General features: G+C 40.1%; 1 protein-coding gene across 1 annotated transcript; it reads right to left on the reverse strand.

Annotated features, from left to right (window-relative positions):
• Positions 1-18,745: 18,745 nt before the first annotated feature.
• Positions 18,746-20,975, reverse strand: LOC140981232 (serine/threonine-protein phosphatase 7 long form homolog). Its single transcript, XM_073447561.1, has 6 exons — positions 20,527-20,975; positions 20,222-20,382; positions 20,019-20,137; positions 19,845-19,932; positions 19,297-19,740; positions 18,746-19,206 (listed from the first exon to the last, which is right to left on the reverse strand). Exons 1-6 carry the CDS (start codon positions 20,966-20,968, stop codon positions 18,799-18,801), a joined length of 1,662 nt encoding a protein of 553 aa, XP_073303662.1. The 5' UTR covers positions 20,969-20,975; the 3' UTR covers positions 18,746-18,798.
• Between the last annotated feature and the right edge of the window lie 543 nt (positions 20,976-21,518).

Consider the following 21,518-nt stretch of genomic DNA (forward strand, 5'->3'; position numbering starts at 1 on the left):
GTCTTATGTGATGTAGTGTCAATACATGCTTGTCATATCTTATTGGGGAGGCCGTGGAAATATGATAGGCGAGTGACATATGATGGATTCAAGAATAGGTATTCATTTGTATTGGAGAAGGAATCCATTGTGTGAGGAATATATTGGTTTTCTACTAACGTTTTCTTGCAGGTACAAATCTAAAATTTAAATCGAGAGGGAAGTAGGAGATAGTTCGAACCCGGGGTAGTCTAAGGTTCAAATGGAGGCGTTGTTTGGGCATTTTAGTAGGATGATGAGGGTAGAGTTGGAGCCATTGCATGAGAGGATGAGTAGTCTTGAAGTTAGTACTAGTGAAGATAAATCTAAGCCTAAAAATATGGGTAGAGGAGAAGAAGTGGAAGATTATGATTTGGTAGGAGATGAGGAGAGCCAAAATGAAATTTGGGGTAGGAATGGAAGAGGCAGAGGATTTGGTAGAGGAAAAAGAGAAGCCGAGCGGGATAGATACAGTGATGGGCATAGGGAATATAGTAATATGGGTAGTATTAAGATGAAAATTCCTTCGTTCCATGGGAAATCTGACCCTGAGACATACTTAGAATGGGAAAAGAGGGTAGAGTTTGTGTTTGAATGTCACCACTACTCCGAACAAAAGAAATTTAAGTTGGCGGTGGTTGAATTTTTAGACTATGCTCTCATTTGGTGGGATCAACTAGTGACCACTAGGAGGAGGTATAATGAGAGACCCATTGAAACTTAGGATGAGATGAAGAGGGTCATGAGGAAGAGGTTTGTGTCCAATCACTATTATAGGGAGATGTTTAAGAGGCTACAAACTTTGAGCTTAGGGTTAAAGAGTGTTGAGGACTACTTTAAGGAAATGAAAATAGTCATGATTAGGGAAAATATTGAGGAAGATAGTGAGGTGACGATCGCTCGTTTTCTTTGTGGTTTGAATAGGGAAATTCAAGATCAAGTGGAGCTTTGGCACTACTTGGATCTAGACGAAATGGTGCAAATGGCCATAAAAGTGGAGCAACAACTCAAGAGGCGTGGAGTTGGCCGCACCAATCAAACTGGGGGTTCATCATCTTCTTGGCAATCAAATGTGGTGAAACATGAGGAGAATAAGGTGGTAACCAAGCCCTAGATTGAGACAAAACAAGATGCGCCTATACAAGGAGTGCAAGGTAAATCTGAAACTCCTCTTAATCGATCTATAGATACTAAATGTTTTAGGTGTCAATGGTTAGGTCATATTGCTAGTCAATGTCCTAATAAAAAGGTAATGATTTTAAATGACTATGGTGAATATGAGTCTCAAAGTGAGGGAGATGACGAGGGTGATGATGATGAGATGCCTGCGTTAGAGGATCCTGATGAGGGTTATTGGGCGGTTGTAGGTGAAGCACTAGTGACTAGGCGTATCATGAGTGCCCAAGTCAAGGAGGAGGAGAATAACCAAAGGGAAAACTTGTTCCATACTAGATGTTTTGTGAATAGCAAGGTTTGCATATCTTGTTGGGTAGGCCATGGCAAGATGATAGGCGAGTGACACATGATGGGTACAAGAATAGGTATTCATTTATATTGAAGAAGGAATCCATTGTATTACTTCCTTTGTCCCCAAAGCTAGTGTTGGAAGACTACTTGGAAAGAAAGAAGAGAGATGAGGTCGGGAAAAAGAGTGAACTAAAAAGTAAGATGACCTTTGAAAGAAAAGATGAGATGGCTGAAAAAAAGAGTGAGACGGCCATACAAAAGAAAAAGGAGAGGAAAGAAAATGAGGGGAAAGAAAATGAGAGTTAAGAGGCCAAAAAGAAAACATATATGGCCCAAAAAAGTGAGTTGAAACATATGTTGCACACACATGAACCACTTGTGTTGATTCTTTATAAAGAGATCCTCTTGAAAACAAGTGATATAGTCGTGTCCCTTCCGAGCATTTTTGTTTCACTTTTGCAGGAATTTGACGATATATTTCCGAAGAAGCTACCTCAAAGATTACAACCATTGAAGGAGGTTGAGCACCAAATTGATTTGGTACCCGGGAGTGCATTGTCAAATCGACCAGCTTATAGGAGCAATCCGGAGGAGACTAAGGAGCTTCAACGACAAGTAAGTGAGTTGTTAGATAGAGGTTTTGTGCGTGAGTCCATGTTACCTTGTGCTCTACCTGTTTACTAGTTCCTAAGAAAGATGGCTGATGGCGTTTGTGTGTAGATTGTAGGGCAATCAATAACATAACAATCAAGTATAGACATCCCATACCTAGACTAGATGATATGTTAGATGAATTGCATGGTGCTTGTGTCTTTAGCAAAATTGATTTGAAGAGTGGTTATCACCAAATTAGGATGAGGGAATGTGATGAGTGGAAAACTGCTTTTAAAACCAAGTACGAGTGGTATGAGTGGATGGTCATGCCTTTTGGCTTAACTAACGCTCCTAGCACATTTATGAGGGTAATGAACCATGTTTTGCGTGCATACATAGGAAAATTTGTTGTTGTTTACTTTGATGATATCCTAGTGTATAGCAAAAACTTGGATGAGCATGTTAATCACTTGAGACTTGTGCTAATCACACTAAGGGCTGAAAATTTATATGCTAACTTAAAGAAATGTGATTTTTTTACAAAAAACTTGTCTTTCTTGGTTTTGTGTTAAGTTCACATGGGATACAAGTTGATGAAGACATGGTAAGTACTATTCAAGATTGGCCAACGCCAACTACTGTTGGTCAAGTTCGAAATTTTCATGGTCTTGCAAGCTTCTATAGGAGGTTTGTCAAGGATTTCAGCACACTGGCAGCGCTACTGACGGTGGTAATTAAGAAGAACGTCCCATTCCATTTGGGCTAGGAGCAAGAGAAGTCTTTTTGTCTTATTAAGCAAAAATTAATTAATGCTTCTTTACTTGTTTTGCCTGACTTTGCTAATACTTTTGAGATTGAATGTGATACTTCAGGTGTAGGTATTGGTGGAGTGTTGATGCAGGGAGGACGACCAGTGGCGTACTTTAGTGAGAAGCTCAATGGAGCCGTGCTGAATTACCCAACATATGACAAGGAGCTCTATGCACTTGTGAGGACTCTTGAGACGTGGCAGCACTAATTGAGGCCTAGGGAGTTTGTGATTCATACGGATCATGAATCCTTAAAGCATCTTAGGGGGCAACAAAAGTTGAACAAGCGGCACGCTAAGTGGGTGGCATTCATTGAAACATTCCCCTACATAATCAAGTACAAGCAAGGTAAGGAAAATGTAGTGGCCGACGCACTATCACGAAGGTACATAATATTTTCTACCTTAGAATCTAAAATCTTGGGGTTTGAGCATGTGAAAGAATTTTATGTGCTAGATGAGGACTTTAAGGGTGTGTTTGAAACTTGTATGCATGGTCCGCATGAAAAATTCTTTTTGCATAGTGGTTTCTTGTTTAGAGAAGATAGGATGTGCATCCCTAAATCATCCATTCGTGAATTACTTGTTATGGAGGCACATGGGGGTGGTTTGATGGGACATTTTGGTGTGGCTAAAACTTTAAGTGCATTGCTTAATCATTTCTATTGGCCACCTATGAAACGTGATGTTGAGCGTGTGTGTGAAAAGTGCATAACATGTAGACAAGCTAAGTCTAGGACACAACCGCATGGATTGTATACACCACTTCCTGTACCTAGTGAACTTTGGATTGACATATCTATGGACTTGTTTTGGATTTGCCTAGGACTAAGAAGGGGAGGGACTCAATATTTGTTGTTGTTGATAGATTTTCTAAGATGGCACATTTTATTGCTTGTCACAAAACTGATGATGCTTATAACATTGCGGATCTGTTCTTTAGAGAAGTCGTTAGGTTTCATGGCATTCCTAGGACTATAGTGTCTGATCGTGACGTTAACTTTTTGATTTACTTTTGGAAAACTTTGTGGGTTATAAACTTGGCACAAAATTGTTGTTTTCTACTACTTGTCATCCTCAAACAGATTGACAAACTGAAGTTATTAATAGAACTTTAGGAACACTTTTGCGTGCTACACTTAATAAGAACTTAAAGAATTGGGAAGATTGTTTGCTTTTTGTTGAGTTTTCTTATAATCGTAGTGTGCATTCTACTATAAATTATTCGCCATTTGAGATTGTTTATGGTTTTAATCCTTTGACTCCTTTGGATTTGATGGCTTTACCTGTGAGTGAAAGGTTAAACATGGATGGCAACAAGAAGGCTAAATTTGTTAGGGGTTTGCATGAAAAGGACAAAGCCAACATTGAGAAGAAGAATGAGCAATATGCCAAACACGCCAACAAGGGGAAGAGAAAGATGGTGTTTGAGAAGGGTGATTGGGTGTGGTTGCACTTGCAGAAGGAAAGGTTCCCCGAGAAGCGGCGTTCGAAGCTACTACGTAGGGGTGATGGACCATTTCAAGTCCTCGAGAGGATCAATGACAACGCCTACAAACTCGACCTACCAGGTGAGTATAACATCAGTTCTACTTTTAATGTTAGTGATTTTTCGTTGTTAGATGTAGGTGATGAACAAGATTTGAGAACAAATCCTTTTCAAGAAGGGGAGGAAAATGCGAACACGGTTGGTAAAGCACCAAGTAAAGCATGGGAGCCTTTAGAGTTTCCAGAGGGACCAATCACGAGGGGACGTCTGAAGAGGTTCAAAGAAGCATTGAATGGGCTTATGAGCAATCAAGGAGGGCTTACGTGCAAGGAGCAAAGTGCCGAAGGGTTCGTGATGCATGGGAGTGAGTTCGGGAACCAAAGGAACATTATTCAAGCAGTCCAAAGCCTACACGGACCCCAGCACGAACCTGTACACGGGGTCCGTGTCCATTACAACCGAGAATGAAGAAATCCAGTGAGTACATCGACCCGAGCACGGACCTGTACATGGGGTCAGTGTACATCACAGGGCCTAGATATTGATATTCTTTTTGATATGTAAAGATATTAGGGACGAAAATTAACACACATTTGAGATTATTATTATTGAGTTTATCAAACTTTTGAGATTTTTTCTCAAAATTTTTCAAAGCTTCGCTTTTGTTCATCAAAAATCAAACTTATCAAGATTCGTTATTGTGGCGTTTGTCGATTGATTTCATACGGATTGTCAAAGAAAAGTTCTTTGAAGGTTCGTCTGATTGTTCAATTGTTTCAGTCGTGAATATTTGTTGCTAAGTTTTATAATTTAGGGGTGAATATCACAAACCATTCTTGATTCAAAAGATCGGGACAACAAACAATCCTTGTCCGTATTTAATCGAGTTTGCTATTCATTCGTACGAGGATTCGTATAAATTGTTGTTTCACTTTTGCAGGAATTTGATGATATATTTCCGGAGGAGCTACCTCAAGGACTATCACCATTGAGGGGGATTAAGAACCAAATTGATTTTGTACCCGAGAGTGCATTGCCAAATCATCCAGCTTATAGGAGAAATCCGGAGGAGACTAAGGAGCTTCAACGGCAGGTAAGTGAGTTGTTAGATAGGGGTTTTGTCCGTGAGTCCATGTCACCTTGTGTTGTACCTTTTTTACTAGTTCCTAAGAAAGATGGCTCATGGCGTATGTGTGTAGATTTTAGAGCAATAAATAACATAACCATTAAGTATAGGCATCCTATACCTAGACTAGATCTAATGCCCGGTTATTCGTACAAATGATAGTAATGCGTTTATGTCGTTTATTATGTAGTTATTTGCCTCATTAGATTTCACGTGATGATTGAGGTATCAATATTGAGATTGAACATGATTTTTATATTGTCCATGGTGTATTGAGAAGGAATATGTGTTAAAATAGTGATAGTAAGAGGTGTAGGTAGAAGTAGTGTAATGAAGTTAGCAGGAAATGAGATGAAATATGATATTTCTTACGGGTTTTAGCATAGTTACTTGAATATTGATCCAAATTGTGTGAGGCCATAACCATTAGAAAGCTAAGATATAATGTTACCACTTTCATGTTTCGGGTTTTGTCCAAATCATTGTGGAAGAAAAGCCAAAAGCGCCCCGAAGTGTGTCGTGTATACCATCATTCCTTCACTGACACATGTTGGGAGAATGGGCATAACGTTTTACTCAGATATCCAAATGACCTGAAACAAATTGGAGATTCAGGCCAGGACATAGGGCTACAACTTTTATGTTTACACTTTTCCAGATTATGAACGGAAGAGACATTTCTGGAGCGATCTTTGATGTGACTGTGCACAGAGCGGCACCCGAGCGGTAAAAAATGACCGCCCGAGCGCCACTGGTTCTGGATTTTTTGTTTTGGACAGAATGTTCCGCGCTCGAGCGGTAGAAAATGAAAGCCCGAGCACCACCTTACATAGAAAAAGATAAGTTTCGACTTCCTTGAGCTATTTTCACCATTGCTTCTTTCCTTTCTTAGCAAGACTCAAGAGAAACCAAGGAAACTTCTTCCAAAAGCTCTCTTCTTCATTTCCTTTCATTAGTTTGAAGTTAAAAGTTAGTTCTCCATCACAAGAACCTTATAAGGGTGTAAGTTTTCTTCTCCTTTAATTGTTCTACATGTTTAAGGGTAACTTTCACCCTGTATAGAAATAGTAACTGAAGTATTGGTATATTGACAGCATAGGACTGTTAAACATCGTCTGAAACAAGTATTCGTACGCTTGGACTGTAAGTTGGCATGTTCTTGAAGTAATACATGAGTAATATTATGGTTTCAAATACTTCCCATTGATTATTGCTATATGTACATTGTTAGTATCTTATTGATGAAAATATAGCACCATTGTAATGCCCGAGAATTTTATGTTGATAATCTGAGATTAATGATTATGGCTTGTAGCGCTTATCGATGGATCAAGTCGCGATCAGAATGGGACATGCACGAGTTAGCCCTAGTTGAAATCCCGTAGGTATCGTGCACATGCGCGGCAGAGAGGGGCGCATATGCGCGAGTTGCTGGAGATGATTTATATGGAGACCGTAGGTCTCGCTCATATGCGCGAGCAGCAGCACAGCCAAAATGCCGAGGACGAAGGTCTCGCGCATATGCGCCGGTTGGAGTCGCGCATATGCGCGAGACGTGTAATTCAAAGATGAAGCCATTTGCCCCTTGCCATGCCTGATATATATATATATCTTCAACCATTCATTCTTCATTCAGACTTGCAGAGGAAAGGAACCGAGGCTTCAAGAAATTCCCAAGTTCTTGCTATTAGCTTGTTGAGTGTGAAGAATCCAACCATCCGATTTTCGATCCGAGTTTAGATTCTTGTTCCTCTCCTTAAGAGCTATCAAAGGATGTAAGTTTCTTTACATTTCAGCATGGTTTGAAGTTTAGATGTTGGGTAAATTGTGATATGATTCCTATTATGTGTTGGTATGATAGTGGGAATCTTATATTCGATACCGGATCGAAGAAATGATATCGTATGCAATTTATATGAAATTTCAGCATGTATAGGGTGGAAATTATGCAGATTTTGAGATCTTGATATATAGATTGTGATGGTTGTGAGTTGTAATATGGATTATGTTGCGATTTGAGTTGATCGGTATTGAGAAATCACGCCGTTATGCCGTCGAATTGTATTGAGATTGAATAATGAGTTGTACAAGATTTGCTTTGAGTTGTGTCTTGATAGATTATATCTATACATTGCCATTTCAGAGTTGATATTATCAGATTCGACATCGAGACTTTAGCTACGACAAGTACTGTACAACGAAAGGTATAATTCATGTTGATTCGGGGAGATATAACTCGAATTAGATCTTATTTGAGTTTCCCAAAATCACATACTAGATTGTTACCTTTTATATGTTGATGCTTTGTTTATAGATTCATATTCAAGCATTTAAGATAGGAGACTCTGGCAGACTTGCCAAGCTAGACGTTCGGTGATATCGACGCATAGGAGCAGAATTGATTCCTATTGTAGACATTCGATACAGACATGACCGAAGTCTAGGAATAAGACGTACCGTCACCCCGATTGGGAGGGTAGGTGGCAGACTGTGACGTCTTATTCACACCGGGATCCCTAGAGTTAGAGTCGAGTTGAGTCAAGATATGATTTCGATTTCATTTGCATACTGATATTGATTTGGTTTCATAGATTATGGAACCTATTACCATTTATTCTATTCATGATAGTATGCTTCATGATTTATATTGTGTATATGCATGTGTACCATGTTTTATACTGGGATTTGTTCTCACCGGAGTATGCGGCTGTGGTTGTGTCTGTATGTGTGCATGATCACAGGTGGGACAGGATCAGGGTCGAGACAAAGATGAGAGATCGAGATAGCGTGGAGATTACGGGCGTAGAAGATCACTAGTGGTTTCTTACTAGACATGTACTGAATTTCTAAACACTAGTATGTTAATTGTAGTCAAACATGGGAATGTTATTCGGAGTTGAATAAGATGACAGTATTTTTAAATGATGTCTTGTGCTTGTTTATATACATTTGAATAAATGTTAAAAGAAAAATTTTGACCCACATTTTCTAGCAAAGATCCAATTAATCCCAAAGATAATCGAGTTAGAGCCCGGGTCCCCACAACAGGTGGTATCAGAGCGATAGATCCTTTAGATTGAAATAGAATAGAATGAGCGGGGTAGGATGAATTTGTCTTCCTTGCTCTGCTTGTGCAATCATGATTTATTGCTTTTCCTATGATATGTTGTATTGTTATCTGAGTTGATTACAGCATCTACTTGCCAAGACTGAATCAGAACCGATTCTGGATCAGAGGTATATGATCAGAGGAGGACTGAGACAGATTGTATAGACTGTATACTAATCCGTTTGATAATCAGATTATTCCTCCTCGACGAGTACCGCAACCAGTAGCAGGTCGGGCACCAGAACAAGGGCAGTACTTCGAATGACCTTCTGGATGTTACTGCAACCCCGATGGAGACTCTGCTGAAGCGGTTTCAGTCGTTCCGACCACCGACACTGAAGGGCACAGAAAATTCCGTTGAATGTGAAAGTTGGCTCGATGACATCGAAATGTTATTTGAATCTCTTGACTACACCGACGAGCGACGAGTTAAACTTATTGGGCATCAACTGCAAGAAGTTGCCAAGAACTGGTGGCTTACCACGAAGAGAGCCTTGGAGCATCGTGGCACAGAGGTCACTTGGAAGGTGTTCAAGACAGATTTTTATCAGCGATTCTTTCCCCTCTCCTACCGAAAAGACAAAGGTGCTGAATTTGCCAACCTGAGACAAGGACAGCTGAACATCGAGGAATATGTGGCTAAGTTCTCCACATTGCTCTAATTTGCTCACCACGTTGCTAGGAATGACGAGGCTGTTGCGGATCAGTTTATCAATGGCCTGAATCCGGAGATATTCACCTTGGTGAACACGGGACGACCCAACAATTTTTATGATGCTTTGAACAGGGCGAAGGGAGCAGAAGCCGGGTTGCTTAGGCAACGAAGCACTTCTTATACCACGCAGACTCCTAGACCACCCCAGCCCTCGGGTCAGTATCAGCAACCACCTCCCAGATTCGAGAGTGGTGGTAGCAGCAGCGGGAGGAAAGACAGTTTGAAAGCGAAGGGGAAGCAGTTCAAGAAATCAGGGAGTAGTTCGTCGAGCTCCAGTGGGCCGAGACAAACAGGGTCGGGCCAGAGATCAGAGTATACAGTGGTTTACTGTAGTTCTTATGGAGGTAGACATGCCACCGAGCAGTGTCAGGGCGTGATGGGTCGCTGCAACATTTGCAGACAGCAGGGCCACTTCGCCAAGGTCTGTCCACAGAGAGGTGCACAGCAGACTCAGAGTGTAGGAGCATCTGGCTCTGTAGCTCAGCCAGAGAGGCAGGCGTCATCTGTTCATTCATTCCAGCCTGCCCCTACATCGACACAGCCCAGAGCTAGGGGTAGCCAGACGGTGGGTCAGCCGTCGAGACAGCAGGCTCGAGTGTTTGCACTGCCAGAAGAGCAGGCTCAGGATGCCCCTGATGACGTTATAGCAGGTAACTGTTTTATTTGCGGTTATCATGCTTATGTCCTCATAGACACAGGTGCATCACATACGTTCTTATCCGAGCGTTTTGCATTGACATATGCATTGCCTATTGAGTCGTTGTCTACTGTAGTGTCTGTCCCTTCTCCTTTGGGGACAGGGTTGATATCAGTGACATCTGTTAGATCGTGTTTACTACAGTATGATGGGCATGAGATAGATTTAGACTGTATTGTACTTGGGTTATCTGATTTTGATTGCATTATTGGTATTCAAGTATAGAGCGACAGTAGACTGTTTCCAGAAGATTGTCAGGTTCAGGCCAGAAATGGCTGACGAATGGAAATTCTACGGAAAGGGTTCCAGATCTCGGATTCCCTTAGTATCTGTCTTGACGATGACACGGTTGTTACAGAGAGGAGCAGAAGGGTTCCTTGTCTATTCAGTAGATCTACTGAAATCGAGCCCGTCATTGGCAGATCTGCCAGTGGTACGTGAGTTTGCCAATGTATTCCCTGATGAAATTCCAGGGTTACCTCCAGCTCGAAAGGTAGATTTTAGCATTGATCTCATTCTAGGTACTGTTCCTATATCCCGAGCTCCGTACAGAATGGCACCTATTGAACTGAAAGAATTGAAAACTCAACTAGAAGATCTTCTAGCCAAGGGATATATCAGACCGAGTGTATCTCCTTGGAGCGCTCCAGTGCTATTTGTGCAAAAGAAAGACGGTTCAATGAGATTGTGTATTGATTACCGGCAACTGAACAAGGCAACGGTAAAGAACAAATACCCATTGCCTCGTATCGATGATTTATTTGATCAGTTGCAGGGATCTTCTGTCTATTCCAAGATCGATCTAAGATCTGGAGATCATCAGCTGAGAGTTAGAGATGTTGATATACCGAAGACAGCATTCCGAACCAGGTATGGACATTACGAGTTTATTGTCATGCCTTTTGGTTTAACGAATGCACCAGCTGTGTTTATGGGATTGATGAACTGTGTCTTTCAGAGGTATCTGGATGAGTTTGTGATTGTTTTTATAGATGATATTTTGGTTTACTCGAGAAACGAGACTGATCATGCTGAGCATTTGAGAATTGTGTTGCAGACGTTAAGAAATGAGCAACTGTATGCTAAACTGTCAAAGTGTGAGTTTTGGCTGAGACAGGTTGTCTTCTTGGGTCATATCATATCTGGAGACGGTATTTCTGTTGACNCTTCAGGTACAGGTGACTTCGTTGTATATTGTGATGCATCGCACAGAGGGTTAGGCTGTGTTCTGATGCAGCGACAGCATGTTATTGCCTATGCTTCGAGACAGTTGAAGCCACACGAGACTCGATACCCAATTCATGATCTTGAATTGGCGGCTATCGTCTTTGCACTGAAGATATGGCGACACTATCTCTATGGTGAGAAATTTGAGATCTACTCCGATCACAAAAGCCTGAAGTATCTGTTTTCTCAGTCAGAGTTGAATATGAGACAGCGACGATGGCTTGATCTGCTGAAAGACTTTGATTGCGAGATCAAGTATTATCCAGGGAAGTCGAATGCAGCAGCAGATGCCTTGAGTCGAAAGGTATGTCCCTTATCCTTGTCGACGATAGGTGTTTCGAATATGATAGAAGATTGTTGCTTTTCTGGATTAGCATTTGATACAGATAGTAGACCGTTGCGACTTGCCACTATTCAGTGTGAACCCGATTTGATTGTTCGCATCAAAGAGGCCCAAAGGACCGATCAGAATGTTCAGAAGTCGATTGATATGGTCAGATCAGGACATATTTCTGAGTATCAGGTACGTGATCATGTGTTGTATGTGAATAACCGTCTTGTAGTACCAGATGTTTCAGATTTAAAACAGCAGATACTTTCAGAAGCGCACTGTAGTCGGTCAAGTATTCATCCTGGTGGCAGGAAGATGTACAATGATCTGAAAACACAATTCTTGTGGAAACAGATGAAGACAGATATTGCAGAGTTTGTGTCTAAGTGCTTGAATTGCCAACATGTGAAAACCGAAGGAAAGAAGCCCGGAGGGTTACTTCAGAGTTTAGCTATTCCTGAATGGAAAATGGGATCACATTTCCATGAATTTCGTCACGAAGTTACCACGATCATCCCGAGGCTGCGATGCGATTTGGGTTGTGATAGATAGATTGACAAAATCCGCATGCTTCATTCCGTACAAGATGACATAAAGATATGATCAGATGGCCGAGATATATGTCCGAGAAGTGGTCAGATTACATGGTGTGCCGAAGTCGATCGTATCAGATCGTGATCCACGATTCACTTCACAATTTTGGCACAGTCTACAGCAAGCTCTAGGTACGACTTTACACTTGAGTACTGCTTACCATCCCCAGACAGACGGACAGTCAGAGCGGACTATCCAAACTTTAGAAGATATGCTGAGGGCTGTAGTACTAGATTTTGGTACTAGTTGGCAAGATTCACTCCCTCTTCGTGAATTCTCGCACAACAACAGCTATCAAACGAGCATTGAGATGGCACCGTTTGAGGCATTATACGGGAAGAAGTGCAGATCTCCGCTGTAATGGGATGACATCTCAGAGGTACCAGACTTAGGGCCAGATATGATGCGTGAGATGACTGAAAAAGTAAAGATAATTCAGAAGCGAATGAAGACAGCACAATATAGACATGCGAAGTACGCGAACATCAGACGTAGACCGTTAGTGTTTGAACAGGGAGATAGAGTTTTCTTAAAGATTTCTTCTTTCAGAGGCGTGTTCAGATTTAGCAAGCGTGGGAAGTTGTCTCCTCGATACGTCGGTCTGTACGAGATTCTTGAAAAGATTGGTGATCGTGCGTATAGACTTGCTCTTCCTCCTTCTCTATTAGGGATACATGACGTCTTCCATGTATCGATGTTGCGTAGATATATGCCAGATAGTTCTCATGTCATTCAGACTAAAGAAACCGAACTAGATCAAACTTTGAGTTACGTTGAGCAGCCGATTCAAATTCTTGATCGAAAAGAGAAACTGCTCAGAACGAAGACTATTCCGCTGGTGAAAGTCCAATGGAGTCCTCATGGCATTGAAGAAGCTACCTGGGAGACAGAATCAGAGATGAGACAGAAATATCAAGAGTTATTTTTATGACGTGAGTATTTGTTTAGCTTTTGAGTATATTGCGTCCTTTACAAGCTTTGATTTATTGCATGAGATTTCGGGGACGAAATCATATCTTAGAGGGGGAGACTTGTAATGCCCGAGAATTTTATGTTGATAATCTGAGATTAATGATCATGGCTTGTAGCGCTTATATATGGATCAAGTCGCGATCAGAATGGGACATGCACGAGTTAGCCTAAGTTGAAATCCCGTAGGTATCGCGCACATGCGCGGCAGAGAGGCGCGCATATGCGCGAGTTCCATGTGCCGAGGTCGAAGGCCTCGCGCATATGCGCGCGAAGCGACGCGCATATGCGCGAGTTGCTGGAGATGATTTAAGCGGAGACCGTAGGTCTCGCGCATATGCGCGAGAAGAGTGCCCGCATATGCGCGAGCAGCAGAACAGCCAAAATGCCGAGACCGAAGGTCTCGCGCATATGCGCCGGTTGAGGTCTCGCATATGCGCGAGACGTGTAATTCAAAGATGAAGCCATTTGCCCCTTGCCTTGCATGATATATATATATCTTCAACCATTCATTCTTCATTCAGACTTGCAGAGGAAAGGAACCGAGGCTTCAAGAAATTCCCAACTTTTTGCTATTAGCTTGTTGAGTGTGAAGAATCCAACCATCCGATTTTCGATCCGAGTTTAGATTCTTGTTCCTCTCCTTAAGAGCTATCAAAGGATGTAAGTTTCTTTACATTTCAGCATGGTTTGAAGTTTAGATGTTGGGGAAATTGTGATATGGGGCGTGGGGTTGCCAAAGGTTGCTCCCTGACGTCCAACACAATAGTAGCTATATAATAAAGCAAGCACGGTAGTACAGGTCAACTAATGAGGCTCAAGTACAAAAATGAACATGAATATATGCTATGATATGACATGATTTAAAGATTCACAGTTGATCACGACTTGATATGTATGTTCCTTCTACGCATATTGATACGTATAAGTGCCAACTTATTGAGATTTATAAACTCACGTAGCTCATGTATTACAGGATCAGGTAAATGAGAGACATAGGATGCCGGTTCGCCAATGGATACTTGTGACGTGCCCTACCTCGACAAGAACCGGGACTTCTTATTGTATAGCTTCCACATATGTATTACAATAGATTTTATGTTAGGGTTTGAACATGTTTCACAATGTTTATGACTATATGTAGAACAATATGGCGTATGGTTGTGTATGAAAATATAGTTGATGTTGTTGTATATATGGTATTGCTTGGGTTTGTGGTTTAGACAAAAATATACGGACATCATGCCAAAATTTTTATAAACCGTCAAATTGATGCCCCTTGTTTGAATTGCTTCATAATATAGTTAAATCATTCAAATCCAATTTTGATTATGGTAATTATGTTAAGTATAGAGTAAGGGTGTTACACTTTAGTGTGGTATCAGAGCCCACGGTTCTTCGACAGGGAAGACACTGACTGCACTTCATCCATACATGGGAAACTAGGCAAGTAAGTATCTTTGTATCCCATAGTTTATGATAAGTTATGTGTTTCTACGTGACCTATATGTAGGTTAAGATAAAATAAGATTCCACCTAAACGTAAGGTACAAGAAGGAGAGTCATCTAAGGGCAAGGCCCCAGCAGTTGAAGGTGAGGGTGGTGCACCACAACCTATAGGTGATTTTACTCAACTGCTCCAACAACAAGCAAAAGTCCAGGGGTGCAGATACAGCAATTACTTGAGATGCAAAGGACTACTCATGAGCAGGCACATGCACAAGCCATTATACCCAGACAAGGGCCTGTTCAAACAGATGTATATGATTGCTTTCGACATCTGAATCCTCCTGAATTCATGGGAAGCTGTGGGGACCCGGGCTCTAACTCAATTATCTTTGGGATTAAATGGATCTTTGCTAGAAAATGTGGGTCAAAATTTTTCTTTTAACATAACACACATACATAAAATTTATTTCATTTCATTAAAAGCAAATACATATCTCATTTCGTTCATACAATCAAACTAGTGTTTAAAAGTATTAATACATGTCTAATACAACAACTAGTTTCTTCTGCTACGCCCGTGATCACCACGCTATCACCTCTCAATCATCCTCGTCTCGACCCTGATCCTGCCCCACCTGTTGTTATGCACACATACAGACACAACAACAGCCGGAAACTCCGGTGAGAACAAATCCCTGTATAAAACATGTATACATGCATGTCATGCAATTAAATACAAAATCATAACACAAAAATCAGTAATTATGACACACTAGTGAATACAGATAAAACTCTTCGACTCTTATTCTTTGACTCGACTCATATCTAAGTCTAGGGATCCCGGTGTGAATAAGATGTAACAAGTCTCCCACCTACTCTCCCAATCGTGGTGGCGGTACGTCTTATTCCTAGACTTCGGTCCTGTCTGTCTCGAGTGTCTACAATCGGAGGAAATCTGCTCCTATGCGTCGATATCACCGAACGTCTAGCTTGGCAAGTCTGCCAATGACTCTCCTATCTTAAATGATTGAATATAAATCTATAAACAAAGCATCAACATATAAAAAGGTAACAATCTATTATGTGATTTTGGGAAACTCAAATCAGATCTAATTCGAGTTATATCTTCCCGAATCAACATGAATTATACCTTCTTGTCGTATAATCTTTGTCGTAGTCGAAGTCTCGATGTCGAATCTGTCAATATCAAATTTGAAATAACAATGTGGAGATGCATTCTATCAATCTTCAACTCAATTCCATCACATATACAAATCAGTAATCATTCTCGATACATTTCGACGGCATAACGACATAGTTTCTCGATACCCATCAACTCAAATATTAATCAACTAACATCAACAACTCATAATCCACAACAATACCAAGCCAAAACACAATAATTCTGCACCATCTAGTTTCGGCCAACATGTTGGAATTTTACACAAATTGCATACGACATCCGATAATCGATCCGTTTACGGCGTTATGATCTCTAGTTACTCAAGAACATATATTTCTAATAAAATCACAATTCCTCCAACATATAGATTTCGAAACATGCTGGAAATGAACAAAACTTACATCCTTTTGAAGCTAGTGATGCAAGGAGCAATAATCTGAATTCAGAACTAAATTCGGGTAGTCGAATCTTGTAGAACCAACAAGTTACTCTTGAAGAAAACTTGAGGAACTTTCATGGAGTTTTGTCTCGTTTCTGTAGGTGTTGAAGTCTGAAATGAAGGAGAATACATGTTATATGCATGGCAAGGACACATGTTTTATTTTTCACTCAACACGTCGCACCGCGGGTGCGCTCACTTCTGACCGCGGGTGCGCTTAGCTCACGGCATCCCCATCTAAAAATTCAGAAACAGCGACCGCGGGTGCGGTATGTCTTGGGCCGCGGGTGCGGTGACCCTACTGTAATTCTTCACGTTTCATGAGTTACAACCGCGGGTGCGGTCTCTCTTGTAGTCAAAACTCTACTTTCTGCCCTTACACCGCGGGTGCGGTAGAAACTGGGGCGCGGGGGCGGTGTCCATTCATGCAAACTTCATAATCTCATCTTATCAACCTACAATTCTTGGGCATTACAGAAGCACTGATCCGGCAGTAGCAGAAGAATGGATTAAATCACTGGATTCCATCTTCTCCTACCTTCATATGGATGATGCGGACAAAGTAACTTGTGCCATCTTTTTGTTAACAAAACATGCAAGGATATGGTGGGATAGTGCAAGGGTAGCATTACCTACGATACCATTGACATGGGAAATTTTCAAAACCGTGTTTTACAACAAATACTTCAGTAAAGATGTACGAGCCAAGAAAGCCAGCGATTTCCTTAACCTGAAGCAAGGAACTATGTCATTGACTGAATTCATACAACAATTCGAGGCTGGAGTCCAATATGTACCATATATTGTACAGGATGACACAAGTAAGGGCGAACACTTCATGCGGGGACTTTGCTCTGAAATTAAACCAGATGTACCAATGTCAAAAGTTGTTACGTACGGGGAGATAGTGGAAAGAGCACTTATGGCAGAACAGGATGAACATGACATTGACAGAGAAAGGCAACAGCGAAGGCAGCAGTACATTCAAAGAAGCCAAGGTACAGGACAAGGCAAAAAGACCGATAGTAGAGGTACTCGACCAGAGGAACCCCGTGGCAAGGGTCCTCCTCCACATAAAGAACAAGATAGACCACCTTGTCCTAAATGCGGTAAACTCCATGGCGGAGAATGTATGCAAGGTTCCAGGGTTTTTTAAAAAATAATATAAAATAAAAAAAGGTTTATTAAAATATGGCAAAACAAAAAGTTATATGGAAATAGTACAATATGTGGAACACTGCTGCGGATTCCATTTGTTTTTCAAAAAAAATAAATAAAAGCACTAGAGTGGCACGGATTCACGGATTCACCATAAAAAAAATAAATAAAAGTCAATAGAGTGGTTTTATTTATGCGACAATGGAAGTAATTAGAACAAATAATGCTGCAGCTTTCACGTATTTGTCTAACATTCCAAAAGAAAAATGGTCACTGGCTCATGATGGTGGATGGAGACGAGGGATAATGACGACAAATATGTCTGAGTGTATTAATGGTGTATTGAAAGGGGTTCGACGTCTTCCAATAACTGCAATAGTGGAGCTGACATTACAGCGATGCGTGCACTATTTCATTCAACGGCGAGCGCGAAGTGATAAGATGATGGAAAAAAATCAACCGTGGACCGACTATGCATACTCTAAATTTGATATGTGGTCAAAAAAGTCAATTGAACATCGAGTAGTAAGATTTGACCAAAGGGATAAAACAGCATCCGTCGCGACAGGAGGAAGACCAGGTCGGCAACATCACGTACAAGCTGTCAACATTTCTACCCGTGATTGCACATGTGGTAAATTCACAATATTTGGGATTCCTTGTTTACATGTTATATGTGCAGCGAAATGGTTTGGTTTAAATCCCGCACAACTTGTACAACCATGGTTTACACTGAGCGAATACGTGAACACATACGATGGAAGATTCTACCCTATTCATGATGAACAATATTGGGATGAACCTACATTCCAATTACAACACAATACTGTTCGTCGACAAAGGAGGCAGACTGGTAGAGATCGCACGACACGGATAAGAAATGAGATGGATCAACCATCATCGAGGGACAGACAACGTTGGAGGTAAGACATTTATAATAGCGTATTGTACCTTATTTTTACTTAATAACATGTGAGGTTATTTATGTAATTACAAAAAATTGTGTTTTAAAATTTTATATTTAAATTTATTAATAATTTTTGTACATTGCAGGTAGGTGCAGGTGACAAGATCGAGTTATGGTGCCACATAGTTATGTTTGTGACGCAGATTTTACATTGTAATAGAAGTAGTAAAAAATTGTATTCAGTGTTGTATTGTCATAAAGATGTTTTACTATCAAGTGTGTTGACTTATTTGACTTGATTTATTAATTATACTTATGTTTTCTTAGTACTATAACTTTATCCGTAAATTTATAGTAACAGAATAATAAATCACAATCACTACATTCCACACTTTTAAAAAATCAATAATAATTTGTATACACTATCCAAATTCAAATGTTGCAGTAACAACTTCAAATGAAATTAAAAAAACATACAACAATACGACGTAAGTAACTGTGCATCTCTAAATAAATAGTCAATGACGATGGTAACGATGCCCCCCAGTGCCACACGGTGGTCTTCTAATTACTCTACGTCCTCGACCTAACATCTGTTCAGCATCTCCATGCGTACTTGTTTGGGCTGCAGATGTACTGGTATCGGCAATGTTCCCACCAACGTCATACCCTTCTGTCTCAGAATATTGTTGAAATGGTATGGGCGACGTGTTAAAGGTAGGGCGACTCTCATTCATACCCGGTCGAAAATCACTTTGTAAAAATTGTGTAAAACTACCGACAAATGGAGTGTAGTAACCAGAGTCATACGATGGAAAGCTTGAAACCACAGGCGGAGTAGTGTATGCCATATTTGAAGATGATGGTCCGGGTTCAAACTCATTTCGTGTCCACATCGGTGGAGATTGCACATGACCTGGACGTGTCTGTGACATAGATGCATATGTTACGTAACCTATATTTAATACAATAACTTAAATTTACGTACATATGTAGAGAAATTGAACATGTCTTACGATAAATTGTCGGTAGTTTGCATCAACGGGATGGTAGCCCATGATGTTTGAAGGTACCACTTGCGGCGAGAGAAATATTTGTGAAATGCGATGATACCAACCAACATAGTCCACCGTGATGTCGGGTGTACCAGGAATGACATAATCCCCACCAATCACAAAACGATATCTGTCATTCCACATTTCTACAAAATCTTTGTGATATGTCGCCCAATCACAGTTGTTACGACCTTGTCGCGTCAGTTTATGAAAATTATCGAAGTTAGTAGCAGGTGACGGGACACCCTGACGCATTCCAAATTGTCGGAGACACCGCTCTGGTCTATGCATCTCAACTATATGAAAATTGATCAATGCACATGCCGACCGACATAGATGAATTCTGTTTCCATCAAGAATTCTAGCAACCTCCGGGGACTCCATATCATAAACTGTCCATAGAAACTGAAGCAAATAAAAAAATAAAGATATTAGCAAGTTGTTAATATAAAATTCAGACTGAATTTTTAAAATATTTAAAACTTTAAACAACTAATTTATATATTTACCTGCCCTTCTACCATCCTGTCAAGCATATCTCTCATTATACGGACCGAATGATGGGCCGTGTGTGTCCAAGAGAATCCGTGTCTCCACCTGTAATTTATAAAAGCACACAATACAGTCATTAAAAGTACATAATTATATAATACTAATAAATGTTAATTAATTCTTATTAGTACCGTGCGCCGTATGGTGGGAATGGTAGACCCTGAAGCATATCTGCAACCTGCTCTTGTGAAATAGGTACTTGTTGCGCTCTATCAGGGCAAAGAATAGTAATTCTAGACCATACCCAAATCTGGAATAACATACAACAGAAAATGTCAAAACATAAGAAAAATTAAGTACAACAAATATAACGATCGTAGAAGTGTAAAAATACCTGCAATATCTGAACAGGTCCACACAAATCGATCTTTAATCCCATTGATGTGTCGCACAACTCTCTATAAAGATATGCCAACACAGCAGAACCCCAGCTAAACGTATTCACCATTTCTATGTCCTCAAGAAATTGCAAATACATAAGTTTCACAGCAGCACCTTCGGAGTTCGGAAACATACATCCACCAATGATCATTAATGCGACACAACGGGAATATTGTCCCACGTCCTCTTCAGTGTTTTGATCATTAATCATATTATTTAGGCAATGGTCTAGCAAAGCGGTCAGATAAAGATGTCCACCTTTAATCTGAGAAGATGTAGGCATAAAACCCAACCAAGTTGCGCAGCGCTGTTGTAAAGTATGTTTGTTGTACGCGGTATCTACACCAGTGATGGGCATGCCATCAATATTCAACCCCCAAATAAGGGCAACGTCCTGTAGGGTGATTGTTGCCTCCCCGACTGTAAGGTGAAATGTTTGTGTCTCACGACGCCATCTCTCAACAATGGCTGTAAGCAAATGATTATCATAATTTCTAATAGGACCACACTGAATGACACCATAGAAGCCCATGCGTGCTAGGCATAGGCGGACACGGAGGTGAATCCCAGCATTAAGCAATCTCCAAAGACATTTGTCAGACCGACGTGGTGGAATTAGTGCATCCATGTTTTCAGCGTTGATACTATTTGATATGTGTCTATCCCGCAAATACAACACATTATCCGTATTCTCAGCCATCTTGCAAAAAAAAATCAGTAATTAACAAATATTATATTTTTTATCAAATAAATGTAAATACGTATTACATATTCAACGAAATTTACTTGCAATTTTCGACTGTAAAAAATAAAACGTATATGTTTATGATAAATTGATAATAAAACTAATTACTGTAAATAAACTAATTTCTTTCAAATAAATAATACTTCATATTACGTAAATAATTATATTATCTTTACTTATAATAATAACATATAATTATAATAAATACAATTGTAATAAAAATAACTATACATATTCTAATTCCAATCATACAATTAATATTATAATTATTGTAATTATAATATTTATGATTACTATTATTACTGTTGTTATTACTAAAAACTAGTAAATGTGATGCGTTGATGAAGTGCTAGGTGATGCAAAAATTCTAAATTATAGTATTATAATTCCAATATTATAACTATTGTTATTAATATTGCTATTACTTAAAAATACTAGTATTAAAATTATTATAGTTATTATTATTATTACTGTTATTACTTAAAAATATTATAACTATTACTTA

Source organism: Primulina huaijiensis, chromosome 7 (assembly GCF_012295235.1).
Source record: "Primulina huaijiensis isolate GDHJ02 chromosome 7, ASM1229523v2, whole genome shotgun sequence".
NCBI classification, from domain to species: Eukaryota; Viridiplantae; Streptophyta; class Magnoliopsida; order Lamiales; family Gesneriaceae; genus Primulina; species Primulina huaijiensis.